At 49.2% G+C, this 27,496-nt stretch overlaps 1 protein-coding gene across 3 annotated transcripts in view; it reads right to left on the bottom strand.

Moving 5' to 3' along the window:
* Nucleotides 1-27,496, bottom strand: part of SAMD11 (sterile alpha motif domain containing 11) — a 207,049-nt gene that overhangs the window by 125,089 nt on the left and 54,464 nt on the right. For 2 of the 3 annotated variants that reach the window (XM_015411667.1, XM_015411666.1), the window contains exons 2-3: nucleotides 20,606-20,784; nucleotides 4,256-4,306 (exon numbers count right to left, since the gene is read on the bottom strand). In XM_015411667.1, the coding sequence (XP_015267153.1) occupies nucleotides 4,256-4,306; nucleotides 20,606-20,784 (230 nt within the window). The remainder of the gene's footprint in view (nucleotides 1-4,255; nucleotides 4,307-20,605; nucleotides 20,785-27,496) is intronic. The other variant, XM_015411668.1, reaches the window with a different exon arrangement.

Raw genomic sequence — 27,496 nt, 5'->3', positions numbered from 1 at the left:
GCCTACAAGTTCTTGTATTGTGAGAAAGGGAGGAAAGTACTTCTTTCTCAACCTTCTCTATCCCATGTGTAATTTTGTAAACCTCTATCATGTTACCCCTCAGTCTTTGTTTCTCCAAGCTAAATACCCCTAATCTCTTTAACCTTTCTTCACAGAAAAGGTGTTCCATCCCTTTGATCATTTTAGTTGCCCTTTTCTGCACGTTTTGAAGTGTGGTGGACAAGAACAGTGAGCGCATCAGAAGAGCCCTGCTGGATTAGACCAGGGGTCTACCTATGACAGTATCCTGTCTCACAGTGGGGCCAATCAGATCCTCTGGAGGTCCAAAAACAGGACATAGATGCTGAGGCCTTCCCCTCATCTGGCCTCCTGGCACTAGGATTCAGAGGTTGGCTGCCTCTGAACATCGAGGTTCCCTTTAGACATCATGGCTAGTAGCCACTGATAGACCTGTCTTCTGTGGCACTTTTCCAATAATCAGACACATTCAAGGGTAGTCGAGAAAGAGAACTCAGGATTAGGTTGCACAGAGGAATAACAGACTCAACGCTCAGTGACACAGAGGAATAACAGACTCAGCTCTCAGGATCAGGTCTACTCTAACCCCATTCTTGGTGGCATCCCTCCCCTTTACTTTCTCCCACTTAAGTGAACCAGTGCCAGTGAATTTGAAAAACTCTGCAAGCACACAAAAGCTCATACCTTGAATAAACCCTTGTTGGTCTTACGGGTGCCACTGGCTTCAAAATTTATTCTTTCTAGGAGGTACACTTCGGGGACACCACGTGGGGTAAACAAAAAGTTTGTGTCTTCACAGTATGCAAGTCTTCTCCTTACCACACACACACAGACACACACCTTAATAGCAAGCCACAGTCATCAACCCAGACACATAAGCAGCTGGTTCACAACATTCTACCAATTTGATCAACCTCTCTTTTGGCTGGCTCACTCTCTAGGCTTGCAGCCCTGCCACAGTCTACCTCCTGGGTCTGCAATTTTTTCAACCTGAGATGCTAGAGAAGAGAGTTCAACAAGTGAGAGAGCACCAAGTCGCACAATGAAATGGGCCGGCTGAACACATCTTTGCAAAGTTTGGCATGCCCTGGTGGTAAGAATATCAGAAGGCCCCACTTAATCAGATGTCCACAGAAAGCTCACAGACAAGGCAATGAGCTATTACTGGTTCCTAGAAAGCCCACAGACAAGGCAGTTATCTATTACTGGTACACTGCCTCAGAATGTGGAGCCTCCAGTTAGCCTAAGGTTGCCAATCCCCAGTTATCAGAAAGCAGGGGGAGGGGGGAAACGTCTGCTCGGCACTCCATTATACCCTATGGAGACCAGTCCCCATAGGGTATAATGGAGGATTGACCTGTGGGAATCTGTGGCTCGGGGTGTTTTTTGAGGTAGAGGCACAAAAATTTCAGCATAGCATCTGGTGCCTCTCCTAAAAAAACCCCCCAAGTTTCAAAAAGATTGGACCAGGAGGTCCAATTCTATGAGCACCAAAAGAAGGCGCTCCCGTCCTCCATTATTTCCAATGAAGGGAAGGCATTTAAAAGGAACACTGTCCCTTGAAATATGATGGCCAGAACTCCCTTTGGAATTTAGCCATGCTTCTTCCCTCCCCTCTCCCGGAGGCTCCTGGAAAGCCCCCTGCCAGCTTGTCAGCCTCACCTGGGAACCTTAAATGGTAAGTGTGTGTGTGTGGCTTGGGTGGAGAATGAGTTGAGAGCAACCACTGTGTTAGAAGCACAAGCTCCTACCATGGAATGACAGCAACCTTCTGGATGTGGGGGGTGGACCTGGAAGTATCATCACAGGATGTGACTTCACAAAAATGATGTCACATCCTTGCCCCTGGCTCCACCCCCAAAGTCCCCAGATATTTCCTGAGTCAGACCTGGCAACCCTAAATTAGCCATCAGGGTTAATAGCTGTTGACAGAGCTATGCACCGCACATTTTCCCGGTCCCCATTTAATCTAATGGCTGTTGCATGGTAACATGTATTCGTTAACATCCAGCCAGATACCGATCACCAGAAAGCTGATGAAAATGAGTTGAGCAGACCGAGTAGCAATGTTTGCCATGTCAATTGTTTTGCAGCTGAACTCTGCTGGGTAGGTCTATCAACAGCTATTAACCATGACAGCTACACAGAACTTCAGTCCAGCGGTGTTATGACTCTGAGTGTGATGACAAGCAGGGAGAGAAAAAACAGGTTGCTTACCAGTAACTGGTGATCTTCTTCGTGGTCATCTGTGCATTCACACCAATGGGATCTAGTGCGCCTGCGCTGGATTTGCGCAGGCGCACTAGATCCCATTGGTGTGAAGCACAGAGACCACGAAGAAGATAAACAGGTTGCTTACCAGTAACTGGTGATCTTCTTCGTGGTCATCTGTGCATTCACACCAATGGGATCTAGTGCGCCTGCGCAGATCCAGCGCAGGCGCACTAGATCCCATTGGTGTGAAGCACAGAGACCACGAAGAAGATCGCTGCCTTCATTAAGATAGTTCTGAGGGGGCAGCCATGTTGGTCTGCGGTAGAAGAGCGAGACTCAAATCCAGGAGCACCTTCCAAGACTGACAAGACTTTCAGGTGGATCCAGGCGGGCAGCCGTCTGAAGCAGTAGAAGCTAGAGACCAACGAAGTTGTATTCAAGGTATGAGCTTCCGTGTGCACGCACACTTCCTCAGGCTATAAGCTTGGGGCCTAGACTCTTGAAAGCTCGTGCCCTGAAAGTCTGGCTGGTCTCTAGGCTACTACTGGACTTGAATCTTGCTCTTCTGCTCTCATGCGAAACATTTGGGCGTCACAGAGACAGCCGGCTAGCTACCACGGAATGAAAGAGCTTTGGATCCAGTGGCGTCTCAGGCTCACTCATGATGATCTTATGAGACTAGAGCAGTCTTTTATGAGTTTATGTTTCTCTAGAAGATATCCTGGCTCTTTCTGCACTGTATTTTGCCTCGGTTTCCGAGTGCATCCTATTCTTTTGTTCTGCATTTCCCTCCTGCTTCCACTTCCACTTTGTGTTGGGGCTTTCTCTTGTTTCTGCATTTGTTTTCCAGAAATCTGCATTCAGACCGCTTCCAGCACGCTGTTGCCCCACAGCTACCAAAACTCCTTTTGCTAAGATTCTTTATTGTTCTCATCCGCTTTCGAATCGCTAATCCTTTCTAAAGAATTATTTCCGTGAGTATTTCAGTGCTTCCCACTGCCCTCCCCTGTTTCCACCTCTTCCTCTTTAGGATGATGCTCCCTCCCTGTTCTGTTTTCTTTCCCTCCTTCTCCAAAGACAAGAGAGGGTGTGTTCTCCTGCTCAGGCAAACTTTTAAAAAGCCAGGGAGAGCATAAGAAGGAATCAGTAAATATAAAGGACTAGGGGATTCCCTGCTCCCAAATGTGTCAGTCTTGCATGTGTGGGCCTAGATTTCCCCCTCCCTTCCCTTCCCTTTTGCAAAATCATGGAGGGAGGGAGGGGTTGGGTCTGCAGTTAAAAGTTTTGAAAGATGTTTGTCTTTCTCTTCATCTTAGACAAAGCAGCCAGTTAGCTCAAAAAATGCGGGTTTTGCTTGTAGATGCAGAATGCATATAGAATACACAAATAAATAAGCCGGGGGGGGGGGGATACCAGTGCAGAGGCTTGACTCTTCAGATTCTCTGGAGCAAGTCGTCAGTGCCGAAAGGGTCAGGCTAGCCTGATCTTGTCAGATCTCAGAAGCTAAGCAGGGTCGGTTCTGTTTAGTAACTGGATGGGAGACCACCTAGGAATGCCACGGTCTCTGCGAGAGGAAGGCCACTGCAAACCACCTTCGAGCGTCTCTTGCCTCAAAATCGCTAGGAGGTCACCATAAGTTGGCTGCGACTCGGTGGCACTTTACACACATACACACAGAGAAGGTGTTATATTAAATGTGAGTTTGATTGCACCCATGGCGTACACCTGGGATTGCTTCATTCCATGCCAAACTCTACATAGATGTGCATGGCTCACATTCTTTACCCTACCATTTCGGTACGCGAATCGTCCTTTCAACCACGCTTCCAAAGAGAAATGCGCTATTTCTGCCATTTTGAGTGATCAAAGAAAGGAGGAAAAGAATGAAGATGAGAAATGAAAGCCACGTGACAGACACATCAAAATGGGTCATGTCTCCAAAGGCACCCAATAAGCCAACGTTAATGTGTTATCATATAAACATCTTGGCCTACCATACAAAGAGCGGGGCCAAAAAGGGTACCTGCAAGAGGTCTCACGGAAAGAGATGTTCAGATCCCAGTGTGCATGGATCCTGTTGAGAAAGAAGGGAACGAGAGAGAAACGTTTCAGTCACAGGTACCCGAAACTATGAACCATCCACTCCATCTGAGAGATGTCCATGCTCATGGCTCAGTACAGAACGAATAGTTTCCTCATCTCCTAATCACAGTTAAGAGTCTGAGAGCCAGCATGGGCATTTCCCTCCACTTTCCAGCACTTGCTGCGGTGTGGTGTTACATCTGAACAGAAGTTAAAGCAAACCATGGTTGCCTGAAACCAGGGCTTGCCAACAAGCTACCAACCCTGGTTTCAAGCAAACTGCAACCATGTACCATGGTTAAGGCTGATAAAAGGAGAAGGATTTTGCACAGGAGAAAGAGAATGGGTGAGTTCATCTTTTATTTCCAATCTCTGAACTGTCTGCGATCAGTCAAACAGGAGTCCGCAGGCACCTTAAAGACTAACAACACGTATTTCTAGTATCAGCTTTTCTGAGTCAGAGCTCACTTCCTCAGATAGAATGGGAAGGAAGAAAATCATCTGCCACATCTTTTGACTGCAATCAGTCAAAGCAGGTTTTCCAAGCCCCTCCCTTCTCTTAAGATCTCCCAATAAGACTGTATCCAAAACACCATAGGACAGGCACCCCCAGGAACCAGTTCCTTCTAACAGTCACTCCGGTGCCGATGGGCTCATCTGTCTCCCTCTTTTAGAAGCCAGGCAAAGACTTTTTAAAGAAAATTCAGCCAGGTTTTTTATAATGGTGTCTGGGGATTTTTAACGTACTATATATTAGAACGACAACTATACATTTTATCTATGCACTACATTCCTCACTTCCTTCTTGGAACCCAGGTAGGCATGCATGGTTCTCTGCCCTCCATTTTATGCTCACAATGACCCTGAAAGATAGGTTAGGCTCAAAGAGTGTGTGGACAGTCCAAGGTCACCCAGCAGCCTTCCAGGGCAGTGTGTCTCTCACTCCTAGTCTGATGCTCTACTGCACCACACTGGCGCTAGGCTTTTATTGTGTCTGGTCTTTAAATCTTCGGCTAAACTGCTTTCTGCTATAAAAGCGGTCTAGAAGCAGGTAAGCAAACCAGTCAATCTGCCGCTTAAAATGGATGATCTGGCCAGCATCTGTCTCCTCCTGTGTACAGGGTCCTGTTCCCTGGTAGGAGACGGCGCCTAAACAGCATGCCGAGGCAGGAAGCAGGAGACGCTTGAGCCTGGCGCACATGAAGGACGCCCAGCCGCTGCCTTGCCTCCTGCTGTTTCCCCTCTGCTCCCCACACACACACACACACATACTCGCCTCCTTCCAGCTGTAAATAAATCATTAGCCCTTTCCCCCGCCCTGAAATTAATTCTGCATGTTCCGCCTGCTAGCTGGAGAGACAGGACTCCAGACGAGAGGCAGCCTAAATTTAGACGCTGATAGGCAGCGGAAGAGATTTTTCCCACTGCCGCCGGCAGCTCCAGGTAGCAAGCGGCACCATCTCTGTCACCTTCGTAAGACCGACCTTTTGCGGGCAAGCCTCCAAGGGCTGCCTGGAGCAAGCCATTCCGGTTTCAGAATCAGGCTCAAGCCCGACGGGCCAGACCGTTCCAGTGCCACTTGTTCTCATGCCAGTTTGATGTCGTGGTTAAGTGTGCAGACTCTAATCTGGGAGAACCGGGTTTGATTCCCCACTCCTCCACTCGCAGCTGCTGATGTGACCTTGGGTCAGTCACAAGCTCTGGCACAGCTGTCCTTGAAAAAGAGAAGAAGAAGAAGAAGAAGAAGAAGAAGAAGAAGAAGAAGAAGAAGAAGAAGAAGAAGAAGAAGAAGAAGAAGAAGAAGAAGAAGAAGAAGAAGAAGAAGAGGAGATTGGATTTATACCCCGCCCTTCACTACCCAAAGGAGTCTCAGAGCGGTTTACAGACTCCTTTCCCTTCCCCTCCCCACAACAGACACCCTGTGAGGTAGGTGGGGCTGAGAGAGCTCTTGACAGAAACTGCTCTTTTTCAAGGACAGCTGTGCCAGAACTACGGCTTGCGCAACGTCATCCAGCCAGGCACAAGTGGAGGAGTGGGGAATCGAACCCGGTTCTCCCAGATTAGAGTCCGTGCACTTAACCACTACACCAAACTGAGTTCTCTCAGCCCCACCCACCTCACAGGGTGTCTGTTGTGGGGAGGGGAAGGGGAAGGGAAAGGAGTTTGTAAGCCGCTCTGAGACTCCAAGTGAAGGGCGTGGTATAAATCCAATCTCTTCTTCTTCTTCTTCTTCTTCTTCATGCCCCACTGGGTCCCCAGGGCAACTCTATGTGACATGCCATGCAGAGAGGAACTGGCCTGGGGTCACCAAATGAACTCAGGTCTGCTGCCAGCAAGGGTGATGTCCTACTTCGCCTGGATAAAAGTCCATTGGGAACTGGGCAGATGTGGGTTCAGCGCTATGCCCTCGAAATCCGAGCCTGAGCCAAACACTTGCACAGGAAGGGAGCAGACGCCTGCCGAAAGATGCAAAATCTGCCAATTTTGTGTCATTTGGTCCTCAGATACGGAGGGAACGCTTCAAGGGAGCAGGAAGCAGATCAGGGAGGGGAGAGGAGAGGAGAGGGCAGCACAGGGAATGAATTCCAAAGAGGTGCATGCACCAGATGTTCTTTTTCCAGAGACAGGTACATGCCTTGATCAATCAGAGAACAGAAGGGTGGAGAATGGCACAAGGCTACAGGAATGGCTACAGGGACCATAGGTTGCCTACAGGAACAATGGTTCCAAGCCACCTCCCAGAATGTCTCCAGTTCGAATCCACACACGGCTAATTGACTCACCGCAATAAGAGATATATATTTTTGGGCCCAATTTGCAATCTCCACTTCCAAACAAGCAAACCTACCCCATCTCACCCTGACCCCCTCCCATCCAAATCGACGTTAAGGCACACCCCTCCATCTGACATTTCTTTGCGGATCACGCACTCCCCCAACTACACAATTCCTGTACAGAAGCACTTACTAAGAGCCTAATAAGAGTAGCAAGACTTCAGCAAGATTAACCAGCAAGTACCCTGCCATTTTGCCCCCCCCCCCAACACTGCAACCAGAGGACACCTCTGCTCATTAAACTCTCAAACATATTGCTGGTCCAGTTTTTTTATTAAAAAAATCAAAAAGGGGAGTAGACGCATCCATAGAGGTCACTCAGTGGCTGTGAACCACGATGGGTTAATGGAACCTCACCACCAAGACGCCTGTCTTATTATACATGTAGCTGCAAGAATATTATATGCCAAATACTGGAGGAAAAATGAGGTACTTTCAAAAAAAGAAATTATGAACAAAATACTTGAAACAGCAGAGATGGACAAACAAAGTAACTTTTATTTTGTAAGGACAAACTGAAGAAAACTTTGAGAATACATGGTTAAGATTTTACAAATGGATGGAAGAAACCAACTGAAATACAAGGAAATATGAACTCTTTTTTTTTTTAGTTATAAGCAACGATATATTTTAAAATACAAGGTGGAGAAAAAAATTGAAAAATACAATTTGGTAATGTATGAGGTAATTTAACAGACAAATCAATGATGTAAACGGAAGCCCCCCCTTTTTGTTGTGTGTATGTTTGTTTGTCTATTTTGTGTTTGTCTTGTATGGAAAATAAAAATTGAAATCGAGTTAATGGAACCTCCATGTTCAAAGGCAGAACTCTGCATAACTGAGAGCCAACAAGAGGCGGCGTCTAAGGCCTCCGTCCCCTTCCTGTAGAGCTTCATTGACCACATCAAGAGAAGGATGCTGAGCTAGGACCTTTGGTCTGATCCAGCAAGGCCTTTCTGACATTTGCAAAGCAACCCGCATCAGTAGGGCTCTGCAACTGGGCACAGCCTTCCGGGACACTGTAATGTTCTCCCAATAAGGTCTCGTATGGCTCAGCCTCAAAGTCTGCTAGGCGTCCATCGGAGTGTTTTCTGCAACGGGAGGGAAAACCAATGCCGTCCAGATGCAGTGGGGTGGGGGGTGGGGAGGGAAGAGCACATTTTCCTACCTTGGCAACCGCAGCTATCTGCCGAGCTGGATAATTAAACACCCATATTTAAACAAATGAATAGGTAAGAAATGAAATTAAATCCCAATTATCTTCAATCTCTCTCCCCCCCCACACACCCACCCTTTTTCTTTCCCGGGTAGCTTAACCAAGTGCTCGCCTTGCGTTTCTCTAGTTTCTATGGTGTTATCTCCAATTAGATTTCTGGGGCTAATGTGCGTTTCGCTTTAGCGGGTTATTCATTCAATTGAAATCAAATTACTAATAATTTGCACGCTATCAAGCGGCCCGAGCGGCGTCCTTGGGTGGGTGGGATAGGGGAGCGGCGCGGGGGGGGGGGCTCATAAATTACTAATAATTACAGAGAGAGAGAGAGAGAGAGAGAGAGAGAGAGAGAGAGGGCGACAAGCAAACAGCCTGCTCATGCTCCTCTTTCTGCTACAGCCTCCCCACCACCACCACCAAAACCCTTCCTCGGATGTGCAATCAGCTAGAAAGAGTTTAATAAAAACGCCCAGATGGGTCCCACAACTGGAAGCGAGCTTTCCGGAGAAGAGGCGCCCACGTGCAGTGTTCCCTCTAAGCTGAGTTAGTGTGAGCTAGCTCACAGCTTTTTAGCCTCCGGCTCACACACTTTCGTCTTAGATCAGGAAGGATGGCTCCAGAGTAAACTGATGCAGTGGCCAAATGGCTCGCTCACAACTTTAATGCCAGTAGCTCACAAAGTAGAATTTTTGCTCACAAGACTCCACCGCTTAGAGGGAGCATTGCCCACGTAGGCAGGGGAGGGAACAGAAAGAGGACTGGCTCGTTTCCAAGCCTATGTCGAAAGATGGACTGCCACTGATGTTCCCACATGTTAAAAAAGACACCCAGAAAACTAAGAGGACAGACTTCAGAAGCGCCACAGATCCTGTGAGTGCTCGCTTTCGATTGTGGGATGTCATCAAAGCTGCTGCAACACTCTCCAAGCTTTAGAACAAATTTTGAGTCCAGTGGCACTTTTAAGACCAATAAAAGTTTATTTAAGGTACGAGCTTTCCTGCGCATATGCACTTGAGGTATCTAAGAAAATGTGCCTTGCACACGGAAGCTCACACCTTGAATAAACGTTTGTCGGTCTTAAAGGTGCCGCTGGACTCAAAATGTGTTCTGCTGCTTCAGACCAACACGGCAGCCCACCTGGATCCAACTCTCCAAGCTGGTCCCATGAACGCATGAAGCTGCCATATACTGAATCAGACCATTGATCTACTGAGGACAGTCTTGTCTACTCAGACTGGTAGGAGCGCTCCAGGGTCTCAGGCAGAGGTCTTTCACATCACTTACTATATGATCTTTTTAACTGGAGATACCGGGGATTGAACCTGGGACCTTCTGCATGAAAAGCAGGTGCTCTGCCACTGAGCCACGGCCCCTCACCAAAACATGGTGCTGCCTTCTACTGACTCAGACTTTTCGTCCACCAAGGTCAATATTGCCGGAACCTTAACTGGAGATGCCAGAGATTGAATTTGGGACCTTCTGCATGCCAAGCAGAGGCTCTATCACAGAGCGAAAGCCCTTCCGCAAGTAGCCTCCAAAGAAGTGAGGACAATCCATCCAACAGATTACCCTTTATTGGGAGGAACCCATGCAGCTATCTTGTACTGAGGCAGACTGTTGGTCCAGTAAGGTCCATATGGTCTACTATGACTCTCAGTGGTTCTCTAAGGTTCCAAGAAGAGGTCTTGCACACCACCCACTACTTAGTGCTGGGGACTGAATCCGGGACCTTCTACACACCAAGCAGATGCTCTGCCACCAAGCAGATGCTCTGCCACATGAATCTTCCCCCACGCCGCCGCCGCCGCCCGTATTTTTATATGTGTGTATGTGTACATGTGGGTCCACTTGGAAGTCGTGGCGGCCTCTGGTGACTGACCCCTACTGGGGGTCTGGAGGATATTCAGAGAGGTGGCTGGATAAAGCCTGCCCCTGCCTCCCGACTGCTGGCATTCCAAGGAGGTCTCCCATCCAAGTACTCACCACAGTCGACCCTGCTTAGCTTCTGAGATCTGACCAGATCAGGCTTGACTAGGCTATCCAGGTCAGGGCCTGAATCTTAATGCATTCAAAGGCCTAAAGTCTCCTGGCCTGAGCCCCTGCTTTCTAGCCACCAAACCACACTAGTTTCTCTTGTCAATGGGGAAAAAATCCAGCAAGGGAGCCCAGTTGACACAAGATGCAGGTAAACTCCAGCAACCACAATTGCCAACTCTAGCTTAGGAAATTCCTGGAGAGTTGTGTGCAGCGCCTGGGAAGGGTGTACTTTGAAGAGGGTGTGTAGTGGGAATGTGATGCCAAAAAGTCTGTCTTATTTTTCTTTTTATTGAGAAAATAAAAGGGGGAAAAGGAAAAGAAAAAACATACACAAAATTTTCTCTACAACAATTATAAGTCTGATTACAAAGTTGTTCCTTGCTCTATATATAGAGAATAATGAACTCTCTTTTTTGGTATCTTAATATCTTATCATCAAAACCACAAATCATCAAGTCGTTATTGTCTGTTTACTGCAAAAAGTCTATAAGGGGTTTCCAATCTGTAGTAGACGAACTACTTGTCTTTTTCCTAACCAACGCAGTAAGTTTAGCCATTGCTGCAAGGTCCAACATCTTCTCCAACCGTTCTTCTATATTAGGTATTGTCCGACACTTCCATTTCTTACTGCTGTAGTCACATATAGAAATAAAGTTCCATGGCTTCTTTCCAACCAATTGTTCATTAGTCCTAACAAGAGGGACTCCACAGAGACTGTCTTCTTGAGCTGCTGTTTCCTCCAGGGGAACTAATCTCTGTTAGTCTGGAGATCAGTTGTCATTCCAGGAGAATTCCAGGTTCCATCTGGAGGTTGGCAACCGTTCTGGCAGCAACTAGACCAGGTATCTCATGCCCTAAATCACTGTGGTAACTTGCTGGAAGAGGGAGCCGCTGTCCAGTTTGGTGTAGTGGTTAAGTGCACAGACTAATCTGGGAGAACTGGGTTTGATTCCCCACTCCTCCACTTGCAGCTGCTGGCGTGACCTTGGGCAAGCCATAGTCCTTGAAAGGGCAGTTCTGGAAAGAGCTCTCTCAGCCCCGCCTACCTCAAAGGCTATCTGTTGGGGGAAGGGAAGGGAAAGGAGTTTGTAAACTGCTCTGGGACTCCGAGTGAAGGGCGGGGTAGAAATCCAATCTCTTCTTCTTCTTCTAGTTTCTGCTGCTCTCGGGCATCCAAGGGCCAGCAGCCTTTGGGTGACCCAAGGTGGTCTTTAGTGTTCTACCTGGCCCTGTAAAGCCAGCTCTGGTTGCACCTGGGACTAGGTACTCACCCCACCATTGCCAGCAGTGAGCAGATTCTTCAGGCTTCGTACTGTGTCAAAAGACATGCCCGTACCGCCCTGACCTGGATAGCCCAGACAATCCAGATCTCATCAGATCTCGGAAGCTAAGCAGGGCCGACCCTGTCAAGCACTTGGATGGGAGACTTTCAAAGAATACCAGGGTTGGGAAGCAGAGGCAGGCCATCAAGCCACTTCTCTGAATGTCCCCCGTGCCCCAGTAGGAGTTGCCAGAGGTCGCATATATATATACACAATTATACGTCTTTTTATATATATAAAAAGACACGACCATACCTATTTGGCCAGCAGCAGGAGTGGGGGAAATGTACATACAGACTGTGGCAAGTGGAGCCTCTCCAAAATCACTTTCGACTCTCTTAGCATCAGCTTAGCATCCCTCTCCAGTTTTAGTCCTCGTGCTGAACCACAGGGCCTTTCCTGGTTCACTGTCTTTTGACCATGGGCTACCTCGGGCACTCTTGCCCCGTTCTCTCCCCTACACACGCACACACACACAGACACACCTCTTCTCAGCTCCCATTTAGGCGGGGGTGTGTGTGTCTCTCTTCCTCCCCCCACCCACCAGTTCCGCTGCACAATAAAGTAGCCATTTCCTCTCACTATCAAATCTAAGTCCTCATTAGACCGGCTGCCGCTTCCTGGCACTCTGGATCAAATCCAGGGCTCGTTTCCCAGACGGATCTTAAATGTATTTTATTTATTAGGGTGACAGTCATTATTATGAAGTGGCGGCAGGAGCAGGCAGCTGTGCCGGAGGAGGAAGTTCTCGGGAGGAGTCACGCAGGACTGAGCTGTGGGGGGCGGGGGGGCACCATCGGCTCTGAACATGTTTCCCTGGAAAACGGCAGCGGCAGACTTGCTCTGGCCTCCAGAGCCCATCTAGGAAAGTCCGGGCCCCAAATGAAGTGAGGGCCCTTTCCCTACTCATTGCTCTCCGTGTCTGACCATCGCAAGCATTTTCCATGCCAACTCGTGAAGCTGCCAGATACTGAACCCAAACATCGGTCCCTCAATGTCAGTCTTATCTACTCAGACTGGCAGCGGCTCTCCAGGGCCTCAGGCTGAGGTCTTTCACATCACCTCCTGCCTGGTCCTTACCAGAGATGCCGGGGATTGAGCCTGAGGCCTTCTGCATGCCAAGCAGAGGCTCTTCCATTGAGACACAGGCCCTCTCCAGCAATTTGGGCACCATCAACTAACCTTGCAAAAACTGTTCCGGAAACAGGTGGTCTCATTTGGAATACAAATAAAAAGCACGCTCAGAGAGACATTCCCGGGAAATGTGTCTCAGGGACTGTCTCTCCTTCTCTATGCCCCCCCACTCTGACCTTCCTGATAGACCATGAACACCGTTGGTTGAACCCAAGATGGCATCTCAGAGCTTCGTGCATCCTCTGTCAGTGAAAGGCCACCTCCAGAAGAATCACAGAATCATAGAGTTGGAAGGGACCTCCAGGGTCATCTAGTCCAACCCCCTGCACAAGGCAGGAAATTCAGAAATACCTCCCCCCCACACCTCCAGTGACCCCCTGCTCCATGCCCAGAAGATAGCAAAAAAAAAAACCTTCAGGATCCCTGGGCAAAACTGGCCTGGAGAAAATTGCTTCCTGACCCCAAAGTAGCGAACAACAGTTTCCTGGGCGTGTAAGAAGGGGCCACGAGAACTAAGCACTGAGGCAGTCCTTCCTGCCCTCCCCTCTCAGGATCTGCCTATGTTCACAGGATCCGATTGTTGTCTAATGGCCATCTAGCCTCTGCTTGAAAACCTCCAAAGGAGGAGAGCCTACCACCTCCCAAGGAGGCCTGTTCCACGGAGGAACCGCTCCGTCAGGAAATTCTTCCTAATGTTTAGCTGAAGAAGAAGAGTTGGATTTATACCCCCGCCCTTCACTTGGAATCTCAGAGTGGCTTACAATCGCCTTCCCTTCCTCTCCCCACAACAGACTCCCTGTGAAGTAGGTGGGGCTGAGAGAACTTGTGACTGACCCAAGGTCACCCAGCTGGCTGCATGTGGTCTCCCTTTGTGCCTGGCTGCATCCCATAGGTGCCAGAAACATGTAATCTTGGGGGAGGGGGGTTGTCACGGGTTTGAACGCCAATCAATTAGGGAGTCAAAGAGCAGGCGGCCGTCAAGAGACGTCAGAAATAGCTTTCCACTTAAGGGCAGCGAGGATGCGTCTGACAGTCTGACAGCGGCGAACCATTAAAGCCTTCAGCAGAGGCCGGCAATTTTGCTATTAGAAGATGGAAGCCTCATAAAGTGCGGCTCGATGACCCGGTTTGCTGGAGGCGAAAGGGAGAGGAAATGGGGGGTGGGGGACGACAGGAGACGCGTTCCTGTTCCTCTCTCAAGTTTTTTTTCCCTCCCGCTAAGACGAAGCATCAGTCAAAACAGGGTGGTGGAACGAAATGAGGGGAATTCTAAAAGCTATCTCTGACCCCCCCCATCCCCATCCATCAATCTTTCCATGGCTCTCTGGCACAGGAGTCCTCTCTGCTGCACTGTGTACAGTTCCCAGCACCCTGGCAATGCAAAAAAACACATTGCCCCTCCCCCAGTGCCACAGGTGCATCCAAGCCAAAATATGCATTTACGCACTTAAGCCTCTTGCTTGTTTATCAGGAGTGTTTCCCCATCAGCCAAGTCAAAGGATTTTTATCATGTGTTTGAGGACCAAGGCCTCTTTTTATTGGCCACGTCGATACGGGCCGCTTGTGGATTATGCACCTGTGTGCAGATTCCTCGCTGAGAAGTTAGAGCCGTGCGGCTGCCAGACTCAAGAGGTCTTCTGTCTTCAGCCTGATCTTACGTTTGAAAACAAAATTCGTATGTACGAAATAATCAGCAATAGTGCACAGGTCCGTGTGTGCCGCTTAGTCCAGACCAGAGTCAGAAAAACAGTAGCTGACACACATCGTTAACTTGCTAGCAATCTGTTAAACTACCAATTTCTTTAGTTACTTCAGATTAACGTGTGAAATGCAGCCTCCCCGGGGCCCCTTGGCCTCTTGCCTCTCCCGGCCCACACCATTCCGGGCACCAACACACCTGTGCTTGCCCGCTTCCCTGCTTTGAAAGTCACCTCGCATTTCCGTTTCCTGTCTCTTCACTCCACTTCCTGTCTGCTCGACCTTCTGCCTATTGAAGCTCACCAGCCTCACAGCGATCCTGCCTCTACCTTCCCCCTCCTTTCCTGGTTACATCACAGCCCTTCCTTTGAGGCCCCCCCCCAAGCACTATCCTGACTTTTCAATTATCTCACACAAACTGCAGTGTTTGCCAACATTCTTTTACTGACAGTTTCCACTGTGCAAGTCGGCATGCAAATGGAATCACGGTGGTTCAACCGAGGGCTAGAAACAGGCAGGCCCCAGGCAAACAACTGATAGGTTTCAGATTCATTTATATGTGATTAAATGACCTGCAAGCCAGAGACACATCTCCTTCATGGAATTCCATTGGAAACTGTTTGCAAGTAAATGTTGAACAGGAATGATTAGTATTTCATATACTGCTTTCCCTAACACATGATCTCAGCGATCTTTACAATCACCCTGGAAGGTAGACCAGCATTCTTGCCCCTAATATTTATCAGCTTTAAAAGGAGATTAAAGAGATTCATGTACGAGAAGTCTATCAATGGCTACTAGCCATGGTGACTGAGGGGAACCTCCACATTCAGAGGCACTAAGCCTCTGAGTCCCAGATCCAGGAGGCAACATCAGGGGAAGGCCTCGGCCTCTATGCCCTGTTGTTGGTCGTCCAGAGGAACTGGTTGGCCATTGTGTGAGATGGGATATTGGACTAAATGGACTCTTGGTCTAATCCAGCAGGGCTCTTCTGATGTTTTTATGAAGGCCTCGGCCTCTATGCCCTGTTGTTGGTTGTCCAGAGGAACTGGTTGGCCATTGTGTGAGACAGGATGCTGGACTAAATGGACTCTTGGTCTGATCCAGCAGGGCTCTTCTGATGTTCTTCTGAAGGCCTCGGTCTCTATGCCCTGATGTTGGCCATCCAGAGGAACTGGTTGGTTGGCCACTGAGTGAGACAGAATGCTGGACTAGATGGATTATTGCTCTAATCCAGCCCGGCTCTTCTGATGTTTTTATGAAGGCCTCTATGCCCAGTTGTTGGCCATCCAGAACAACTGGTTGGCCACTCGGTGAGGCGCTATGCTGGACTAGGTGGACCACTGCTCTGATCCACAAGGGCTCTTCTTAGGTTCTTATCAGGGGAAGGCCTCGGCCTCTATGCCCTGTTGTTGGCCCTTCAGAGGAACTGGTTGGCCACTGTGTGAGACAGGATGCTGGATTAGATGGACTCTCACCGGTCTGATCCAGCAGGCCTCTTCTGATGTTCTTAATACTCCAGATTGAGGGGCAAGAAATGGGGCCAGCAAAGCAGACATAGTGGCATGTGTAAACCCGCTCCATGAAATTATGGCAGAGCTAAGATATGAATTGATATCTTCTGGCTCCCAAGCACCAAGCCATACCAATTCATGTGCTTCACAGCCATAGTTTTTACCACCAGGCTACAAGGGGGCCTGTAGTGATAAAATCAAAACCTCAAAGATCCCCAGTCTTTTCCCTTTCTATTGCACTGAAATTGATGAAATCTAGGGGGCGCTTCACTTGCCCTGGGATCTGTACTGGGTGTGCTTCAAATGCTACCCCATTTGAAGGAAGGTCCTTCCTAGATAGACAGAAACTCTTTGGATGTTAAAGGCACCAGTGGTGAGCAGGGAATCCCTCCTAAGTCAAGAGGCAACATGCTTTTTGGGAACCCACATTTAATTTTTAGGTGCAAGCACATGACTAGGGACCCAGCTAGATGTCATCAGGGAACCCACATGCATTCACCCGCTCTTGTCTAAAACGGGTGTGTGTGTGTGGGGGGGTTGGTAGTGATAAAGGACCCTGAAGGTGAGAGGAGGTAAGCTCCCCCCCCCTCCATTACCACACTGCACTGCATTCCTTTAAATATTTTTCTGACAGGCCACCTCACTCCATAAGTTGGAGAGGGGATAGGGGAGATATGCTGGACACAACAGAAAGCGGTGTAGCAAGGTCGGGGGGTGGTTTTACCTCCCTCACCTGCATTCTCCATTTCCCCTAAAAAAAAAAACCAGACACCCGTCCACACACTTCAAACAAAAATCTACTTCATTTATATTCCACCTTTCTGACCAACGGGGACGCAAAACGGCATACGGCATTCTTCTCCTCTCTTCCTCTCTTCCATTTTTTCCTGTGGATCCCCCTCTTCCCATGTCTGGGTTGGCCCTAAATGTTTTGAATTCCTAGACATAAGCATCAGCGTTTTAGATCCCGATTAGCCACAAGGGATTGTTATAGCCTTGAGCTCTTCCAAGGAAACAGGCCAAGTCTGCAACCTCAGGCATTCTTACTTGGGAGTAAGACATGCACACCCAAGTCAGTGGGTCTTTCTTCTAAGCAAGCATGCATAGGGCCTATGCTGCAAAAAACTCAGAGGTAGTCATGCTAACCTGGATGGCCCAGGCTAGCCTCATCTTGTCAGATCTCAGAAGCTAAGCCGGGTCGGCCCAGAGAGCCAGTTTGGCGTCGTGGTTAAGTGCTCGGACTCTAATCTGGGAGAACCGGGTTTGATTCCCCACTCCTCCACTTGCAGCTGCTGGATGACCTTGGGCAAGCCATGGTTCTGTCAGAGCTGTTCTCTCAAGGACAGTTGTCTCAGAGCTCTCTCTCAGCCCCACCCACCTCACAGGGTGTCTGTTGTGGGGAGGGGAAAGGAGTTTGTAAGCCGCTCTGAGACTCAGAGTGAAGGGCGGGGTATAAATCCAGATCTCCAATGAATACCAAGGTCGTGATGTGGAGCCAGGCAATGGCCAACCACCTCTGCCCTTTCCTAGATGGCCCAGGCTAGCCCGATCTTGTCAGCTCTCAGAAGCTAAGCAGAGTCAGCCCTGATTAGTACTTGGATGGGAGACCACCAAGGAAGTCCAGGGTCCCTACGCAGAGGGAAGGCAATAGCAAGCCAGTGCCGAACATCCTTTGCCTTGAAGACCCTATGGGGTTGCCCTAAGCCGGCTGTGACCTGATGGCGCTTTCTACCTACTAATAGCCAGGGCTTTTTTTGTAGAAAAAGCCCAGCAGGAACTCATTGGCATAATAGGCCATACCCAACAGCAGGAACTCATTAGCATATTAGGCCACACCCCTGATAGCACAGCTCATTGGCATATTAGGCCACACCCCCATGTTACCAGAAGTGTGGTCATTCGGCCACACCCACCTTTTGCTTCTTATTCTGTTTACCTTGTTTGTTGTCAAAACCCAGGGCTTTTTTGGTAGCAGGAACTCCTTTGCATGTTAGGCCACACACCCCTAATTGTAGCCAATCCAAATGAGTTTCTGCTGTTGGGTCTGGCCTGTTATGCTAATGAGCTCCTGCTGGGCGTGGCCAACTCAGGAGCCAGCCGGAACTCGGTTCCTGTGGGTTCCTGCCCCAAAATAGCCCTGCTAATAGCTAACTAATAATACTAATAGCGAGGGGAAAGAGGCTGCACATTCCAGCTCACTAGTCCATGCCATTACAATAATTCAGAGTTCTAGACATTAAGCCTGGGTCTCAAACATTTGGATAAGTCTCCCGGCACTGCAAGGGTGCTAAAAGAAATGCACACCCCGGGGGCCCCCTGCCCGGTCCCTTAGCATGCCTTTGCAGCGGGTGGCGAAGGAGTGCACACATTTCCTGGTCTTGCCCCTTCAATCAATAAACAGCTGCCATGGCTAATGGCCACAAGCATCAGCGGATCAAGTTATAGATGTGTTTTGGTTGGTTGGGGGGTGGGTGGGCTGATTCTCTCCCCCCCCATTCCCCCGATCTCTACTGTTGTCACCCACCAAAGGAGCCGAAAAACGGCTCATCTGCTCATAAGCAACACAGACGTAAAAACACAAGAAAAGCAATTACACGCTTTTGCTCTCTGCTCCTCGGTTTTTATAGGGCTGGTCTCAGGAACTGAGCATTAGTGAGCCCGGGACGATGACGACGGCCAAGAATAGCTGTAATGAGACAAGCTGGGGTGGGGGTAAGACGAGCATACCCGTTGCCTGCAGGTGCAAGTTCTATATAAGAAACACCAGCCAGCGCGATGCAGAAAACACAGTGCACAACAAGGACCAGGAAGACTCTGGCTTAGATAGGGTTGCCAATCCCCAGATGGGGTCAGGGCATCCCCTGGTTTGGAGGCCCTCCCCCTGCTTCAGGGTTATCAGAAAGTGGGGGGGGGGGAGAAATGTCCTCTGGGCACTCCATTACACCCTATGGGGACCAGTCTATATATAACATAGGGTATAATGGAGAATTGATCCATGGGCACCTGGGGCTCTGTGGAGGCTGTTTTTTGAGGTAGAATCACCAAATTTTCAGCATAGCATCTGGTGCCTCTCCTCAACCCCCCCCCCTACCAAAGTTTCAAAAAGATTGGTCCAGGAGGTCCAATTCTATTACCAAAAGAAGGTGCCCCCATCCTCCATATTTCCAATGGAGGGAAGACATTTAAAAGGAACACTGTCCCTTGAAATGTGATGGCCAGAACTCCCTTTGGAATTCAGCCATGCTTCTTCCCTCCCCTCTCCCGGAGGCTCCTGGAAAGCCCCCTGCCAGCTTGTCAGCCTCACTTGGCAACCCTAAATGTCACCAGTGTGTGTGTGGCTTGGGTGGAGAATGAGTTGAGAGCAACCACTGTGTTAGAAGCACAAGCTCCTACCATGCAATGACAGGAACCTTCTGGATATGGGGGGTGTACCTGGAAGTGACATCACAGGACATGACATCAGAAAAGTGATTTCACATCCTGGCTCCTGGCTCCACCCCCCCCAAAGTCTCCAGGCTCCACCTCCAAAGTCCCCAGATATTTCCTGAGTCAGACCTGGCAACCCTAGGCTCAAACCTCCACTCTGCCTTGCTGCCAACTAATGATGAGCCTAACCTACCTCACAGGGTTGTTGTGAGGATAAAATGGGGTGGGGAAAAACTACATATGTTTCCCTGACCTCCTTGGAGAAAAGGCAGGGTTAAAATGCAATGGGCAGAGAGATGGATTCCAGACCGCCAGCAGCCTGGGCTATCTGAGAGACTTTCCACCATCAAAAAGGGCCTTTCACCTTCCTTACAGGATTTGCACTGGTTGTCAACATTCTATTGCTGACTGTTCAGCACTACTTCCATCCCTGCAAGTAGTTTGAATGTTTATGGATCTTAAGTGATGTCACAGCCGACATGAAAGAACAAGAATTCATGGATCTATCATTCCCTAAACAGCACAAACAATGAAGTTATGGCAGAACCATGTTACTAATTAAACCATGATTTTGATAGGTGTGGATTTTGTATTTGGTCATTTTCCTCTTGTTCAGCTATCTGTTCAGTTGTAGCTTCATTACTGAATTGACTAGACTTTTAACATCCTGGGATTTAATGTGGCTCAATCCAGATTAAATTTTCCACTAACAGAAGGGGTGGGGTAATTTCCTCCACTTCTCTCCTCTTGCTACAGACCCCCAGTTTGCCTCTCATGAGGGTCCCATTCCCCAGGAGCAACATTTCAGAAATATCAGAAGGGTACAGTACGTGGGGAGGGGAGAGGCAGAAATGTTCTGTTCCATTATATACACCCCCCACAGGGCAAACTCATAATATCACACTCACACATATTAATTCAAAGGAAACAACGAAGATTCTATTGCCAACAGTTTGACTCTGAGCAGTGACTATGTTCATGAGCATTACATGACATCACAGCAGCTCAGCCAATGATATACAACCATCCAGTCAGGCTGAAACAACCTGCAATCCCTGACTTCGCACTATTTATGATCCACCCAGTTTTAATGCTTCAGGGTGGGGAAATTACCTTCTTTTCATGATACTAATATGCAAATCCTCCTCTTGCTTGACATCAGGGTGGTGACCGTTGACCTTGTCACTCTCTTCACTGTCGTCGCTGTGTGAAAAGATGGAGGGCAGCTCTTTCTTTGGGGTCCTGGTGGGAGGCAAGGGGATTGTCCTCTTCTCAGCCAAGCGCCCCCGATTCTGCGGGATGGGAGAGAGCCGGGACCAAAGGAGAAGCAGAGAACAAAGGAAAAGAAAAGACTGATTAGGCAGCAGCCAACATCATTCCCTCCGACTTTTACAACAGAAAACTTTCTTTTTCCTACTCAGTTGCAGGGGAAGTCTGCTGATGTTCTTGAAATACTTATGCTTTCTCTTGGAATGTATCGGATGAAAATAAGGAGGAAAACTACCTGTGGGCAGGGGTGGCGGAGGGAAAATGGTGTGCAGGTGAAAGGAAGCACCCCTCCCATCTGCCACCTTCTGCCCTGCACAAAGGACTGTCTTCTCCCAGCTGTTTCTGCCCAGGAATTAAGATCACAAGGAGAGGCCCCTCCTGACTGTCACAGTAATCATAGCAGCTCATTTGATGGGTACACAGGACAGGGCCTTTTTGGTGGCCGCCCCACGGTTACTGAACGACCTCCCGAGGAAGGTCTTTAGGAGGCAGCTGATGATGGACCCCATTCCATTAAGTTTACCAGCAGTCCGGAATTGTGATTTTAAATTTCGGCTAATAAATATTTCAAATAAATAAATAAATGAGCCTTCCCTGCACAGTCTGTCCGTTTTGTACACTCTCCAGCAATCACAGAGCTTAGAACTCCCGGACATCTAACTCTGCCTCAACAGAGCCGAGCTTCTGCCCTGTGGCTGTCTCCACCCCTGCCTATTATGGCAAGCGACACCTCTGGCCACTCAGAGCTTAATGCCAACCTGGCCTTCCACAGCTGGGCATCGGCTCCCCATCTTTCCCCTTAGAGGTCGCCATTTATTGCCTCAATTAGAGCCTGCGGTGTACAAAAGGCAACTGCCGTTCTTCCTCGAGTGTGACTTCACAAGCTAAAGAGAACGGTTGCTTGCTCAGATCGTAAAAACCATTTAAGGGCCATTACGGTGCCTAAGAGCAGTTACCCAGTTTCAGCGGCAGCCCAGGGACTCATCATATCTAACGAGAGAGGGAGAGAGGAATGGCGACAGAGGGAAGAGGGGACCGGCCCGAGGGTCCCATGAACATAACAGCAGGGAGCGTACTCAGAAATCACTTAGCATAGATTCGTTACCCCTAGGAGCATACAATCAGGAGGGTTTCTCTGCCCTTTTAGCACATGCTAACAGGGAAACAGAGACTGGAACCTGCAAGCGGAGGGCTGTTCACTCGTCCTCCTTCAAGCCATGTTCAGTTCCAACATTAAAGTACCTGAACATCCCCACTACCATTGCGGAGAGAATTGATGTGTGTTTGTGCACCCACTGCACCTATTGAGATTAAAGCACCTTACTGCACAAAGTTGCTACTGCTAGGTGAGAGGACAGATAGCCAGTGGGCAGTAGTTATTCCAGACTGGCACAACAAAATACATGGGTGTGACTTTGTACATGCAATATTGTAGCGACGTGCAGTGATTTTTTTCCATTTGCGTCTTTAAAAGCTTCACTCGCTGTCATTATAGCCATTAGTGCATTCGTCTGTTTTCATTTCTATTGTTCAACCAGACACACATTTTTTAAAAAATCATTACAAAATTACATTATTTGCTGTCATGAGCAAACAACCGAACAGCCTTTAAAAACGAAGGCTTCTTAAGAACCAACTAGCCGCTTCCACAACTATATAATCAAGAAAGCCCTTGCCAAGCTACTGATCTAACAATGGTAGAAACGCACAGGAAAGAAAATCCTAAACACAATTCTCTTCGATTGTGAGATCTGCTTGATTTTGATGACTGGAAAGCTTCCCTGTCAGTTTCATATCTCTCCTCTTCTCCTGACTCCCCATCCCTCTGATCTTCCTGATGAACTCTCTAACTCAGGGGTCCCCAACATGGTGGTAGAAAGCATCATGGCGCCCGTTGACATCTTTCCTGGTGCCTGCCCAGTGTATTTAGAAAGCAGGTGGGGCCAGGGAGGCTTTTGGCCAGCAAGGCTTCAGAATGGCAACTGGAGATTTGATTGGCTGCACAGTTGCTTTAGCAGCAACTGCTACCACTGCACAAACTGTGTGACAGAAGGCAAGCTGCAGCAACCATTTAGTGGCTGGCTCCGCCTCTTCTGGCAGTCATTTTGTGTTGGCCATTTTGTGCCTGAGCCCACCATACTGTGTCAGAAATCCAAAGGTGCTCACAGGCCCAAAAAGGTTAGGAACCCCTGTTCTAACTAGCTAGGCACTAGGAAACAAACAACATTTCGTTTAGTTGTGTGTGTGTTTTTTAATGCATTTGGAAATGAATGAACAACCCTGCAGGACTTTCTAAGACTGTGACTTCTTCAGTAGTTTGAGCAGTATGACATCCCTCTCCTAAAATTCCAGACCAAGTCCGCAATACTGTTCATAACTGTGGATATTTATTTACATGTGAAACTGTCCTAATGATTTTAGGTGGATTTTGGCGGGCTATGATAAATAGGCGTTCGAGACCTGAAGCCAAATGTGAAATCAATAGGTGAAATTTAGCACCAGTCCAAAAACCTATATGCGGAGTGAAGATTCTAATGCAACATCCCAAATGATATGATAGGAACACTTTTGAAGGTTCTAAAGGTAAAGGTAAAGGTTCCCTTGCTTGAAAGCCAGTCGAATCCGACTCTAGGGTTGCGGTGCTCATCTCCGTTTCAAAGCCGAAGAGCCAGCGCTGTCCGAAGACGTTTCCGTGGTCATGTGGCCGGCATGACTAAACACCAAGGCGCACTGTTACCTTCCCACCAAAGGTTGGGAGGATGGCAGATTATAAAGGCAATGGATAATTTTAAACAGGATATAAGCAACGGAAACTAACTATAATGGAAAAGTTCTGTAGGATTCCCAGCTTTGGGTTAGTAAATACCTGGAAATTTGGAGGGTGGATCCTGGGGAAGGGAGTGTTTGGGGAGGGGGGGGGACCTCAGCAGGGTATAATACCATAGAGTCCACCTCTCCAAAGTAGCCACTTTCTCCCGAGGAACCGATCTTGGTCGTTTGGAGAACAGTTGTAATTCCAGCAGATCTCCAGGTGTTACCTGGAGGTTGGCAACCCTATGCCTTACACTGCAACCCTAAACAGAGCTACACTCTTTGGGCTTCAAAGGGTGTAAGTCTGTTTAGGAATTCATTCGCTTATACTCTCTTGGCAGGGGAAAGTTAGATCCTGATTTATACCAGTTTTCTTCTTTGCAGGGACCAGCACAGCAATGCACTAGTTCAGTATCCTGCCTGGGAAAATCATTACTGACGCCACACACACACACACACACACACACCCTGTGTGAAAAAACAAACCGTATTTTAAGAAAGCGTCATAACGTCATCCACTTCCAGCACAAACACTGGATCGGCTCAGAGGAAATCCCAACGGATGTGGCCTCCTTTTATAACCCTAGGATTATCCTTCCTTGTAAATAAGACTGTATCGTTGTGTTATTTAAACACACACAAACACCATCCTATACTTCTGGCTTAAAAAAAACTTTTTAACATATTTCTCGAGTGGCCTCCACTGGTGTGAAAAGAAAACAGAACTTTGTTTTCTTAAAAATGAGCGGGGGCCATTGGCAGTCACACCAGCCGGCTTCCCGGATCTCTGGCTTGGGAACCTTTAACCTGGGGGGGGGGGGAGAAAAGCACTTTGCACATGGTCGAAGGTGTTTGGTTCTGCATTACTGCTTCTATATACCACGGCTGGATCCTGGCATTTAAGAAAAGCCCATGATAGGCCCTGCCTTACATCACCTCTGATGGAAATTAGAACCCGCTTCCTTCCTTTTCTTGCAGCAGATAGAGAGATAAGAGAGAGACAGAGAGTGAGAATGAGACCAAGACCAAACACACCGGAATTTGGGCCTGTCCAAATTCTGCCATCTTGAAGCCACTCAGCTTTAGAGTTGCCAGCCTCCAGGGGGTGGCTGGAGACCTGCTATTACAACTGCTCTCCTGGTGACAGATCAGTGCACCTGGAGAAAATGGCCGCTTTGGAAGTTGGACTCCGTGGCATTATGCCCCAAACTCCGCCCTCCTCGGGCCCCATCCACCCCCAAACCTCCAGGTATTTCCCAACCTGGAGCCGGTAGCCCTAACCAACGTGCTTCACTTTCCACGGCCAGTCCTTCGGCGTTCCCTCCTCCTATCGGGCTCCTGAGGCCAGCTGCTACTTGAATTGGTTTTGCTCGGGGGAATATTTTCAGGTGCCCGGGTGTGAGCGCCAGCAAAGTTCAGCCTCCAGCCCCAGGACAGCTTTTCTCAGGGAGGAGTTGCCCAGATGGAAGGGCTGAAGCAGACTCTGGAACTGCACTGGCTCTCCGGGTTGTGGCGGGAGGCCTTCCCAGCTCCTGCCCTTCCTTCATCCAAAAAATGCAGGGAGGTGGGGGAGGGCTCTTGCTTTGAGCCCCGTAACCCTTAGTAAAATATGACATCCTTTCTTCTCCCCCTCCTTTCTCATGAGGACAGGAAATCGATATCGATCCACAGGCTGGGGGGGGGGTGCATCCCACTCAGTCTGGCACCCTCCTCGGAGAGCAAGAAGTGTGCTAAAAATTAGCTTTTTGCCGGAACGCTGCCATGGTTGTCAAGAGTCCTGGCAGTAGGGTCACCAGCTCCGGGCTGGGAAATTCCTGGAGATTTGGGGGGCAGAGTCTACAGATGGTGGGGTTTGGGGGAGGGGAGGGACTTCAGTGGGGTATAATGCCAGACAGTCCACCCTCCTAGGTGGTGATTTTCTCCACGGGAACAGATCTTGGTCATCTGGAGATCAGTTGTAACCCCAGGAGATCTCCAGTCACCACCTGGAGGTTGTCAACCCAACCTGGCAGGCAGGGTCCTATGAGTGAAGCCAAAAGGCATGAAATGAACACAACTGAAAACATCCCACGTGTCTGAAATCTGCACACCCAAATGCCAGAGACAGAACATGGGGACAGGGACCCGCACCAAGCAAACCTCAGTGGATCCCAAACTGTTTACAGCAACCTCCCCGCCCCATCCAAGCTCCGGCCTAGTTGGGATCTGCTTAGTATGGAATGTGTTGCAGCACCAAAGGGAGGAGAAGAAGAGAAGAGATTGGATTTATACCTCACCCTTCCCTACCCGAAGGAGTCTCAGAGCGGCTCACAATCCCCCTTTCCCCTCCCCTCCCCACAACAGACACCCTGTGAGGTAGGTGGGGCTGAGAGAGCTCTTTCGAGGACTGCTCTTGAGGGAACAGCTCTGAAACAACTTGTGACTGACCCAAGGTCACACCAGCAGCTGCACTTGGAGGAGTGGGGAATTAGGGGTGCAGATTAGAGTCTGCACCCCTAACCATTACACCAAACACGCAAAGAACAGCCTGCCACGCTGCTCAGGACAATGGATTAATCAGACCTTATTCAAGGATTTTTTTTTTCTTAGTGAAAAGGATACAGGGCCAAGCTGCTAGCTGGTAATAACCTGAAGAACCCTTTTACCGGAGTTCCGGGGTCTGACTCAGAGTTGAGCACTGGCTACCTGCAACCTGCCCTCAAGACCACAGCACCGAGGGTAATAGCAGGGCGCAACGCTTTCCCCTGTGACTGGCAGGTTGTTTGACGCCTTGGGACTGGCCAGGCGGGGCATAAATGCCAGGCGCTGGGCCTCCTGCCCTTGCCCGGTTAACAGAGCAGCATCCCCAGTTTGCCGTGAGCTCCAGGGTCACTCTTTGGAGGAAGGGGGGGCGGGAATTATAGTTACACCGTTTCACGTTAGAGAAGCATCTACAGATTGCAACCAGAGAAGCCAGTCGTTAGGGAAGAGGTTAACGTCCCCCAAACAGAAAAACTGTATTCCTCTCCTCCGCCCCACACCCACCCCAGTGGAAATCAACAGTTGATCCCCCCCACCCCCACCCCGGAGCAGTGCTCCTAAGAAAACGCAGCTGAATCGAGGTCAGCCAAGATGCCGGGCAAACCCTCCCTCCCGAGGAAGCCGTCTGTCGCTGCTCCTGGGACCCCGCCGGCCCCACCAACAAAGCCAAACGCCGAGTTATTCAGACAACAGAGAGCAGAGAGGGGAGGCCCTGCAGATGGAGGCGGGAGGCGGGAAGGACAGGCCCAGGGGGAGCCGGGGCTAGCAAAGGTTCCCTGTTCTCCGAGGGAAGGTCAAAGCGCCTCAATGCCCTGGCGGTGATGTAATACGGCTGCCAGAGGAGGAGGAAGGCCCGCTTCCAGTCAGCTCCCCAGCGGGTGTTTAATTGATCCCAGCGATGCAGAGGCCTTGGCTATAGGAGCAGGAAGGCAGAGCTCTCAAGCAAAGGACACCAGAGAGAGAGAGATGCTTTTGCCAGGCCTGATGGTCAGGGAGGCCAAAAGTTGGAAAAACACATCCTCTTCCAGTGCGTGCGTCCCTGCGTGTGTGTAATGGGCTCTTGGGCAGTTGCCGCTTCGGCCAAGATTCTGCATTTTGCCTGCCTGAGCAAAACAAAACAAAAAATCCATACATTTATCCAAGTCGGGTCTGGATTCCCTGCCCAGTGTCAGATGTCACGGTCGCACATGAGTTGTGAGCTGTGGATTCTCAGTTCCTTGGCATGGAGTGCCTGATTCGGGTCAGCACCACGGAACCAGGCCTGTGGCTACAGTGGGGTATCTTGGGGCTGCCCCCCCAACTTACCGCCCACGCCCCCCACTTTTTGCTGAGATGGGTGGAGAGCGCTGTTTCAGGCTGTGCGGTGGTGGTATGCCCCCCATGGCAGCTTGCATGAGAGATGGG

This window comes from Gekko japonicus, unplaced genomic scaffold, assembly GCF_001447785.1.
Source record: "Gekko japonicus isolate JY-2015 unplaced genomic scaffold, Gekko_japonicus_V1.1 scaffold76, whole genome shotgun sequence".
NCBI classification, from domain to species: Eukaryota; Metazoa; Chordata; class Lepidosauria; order Squamata; family Gekkonidae; genus Gekko; species Gekko japonicus.
Note: the sequence above shows the minus strand (reverse complement) of the source record. Positions and strands in the feature narration are given on the sequence as shown.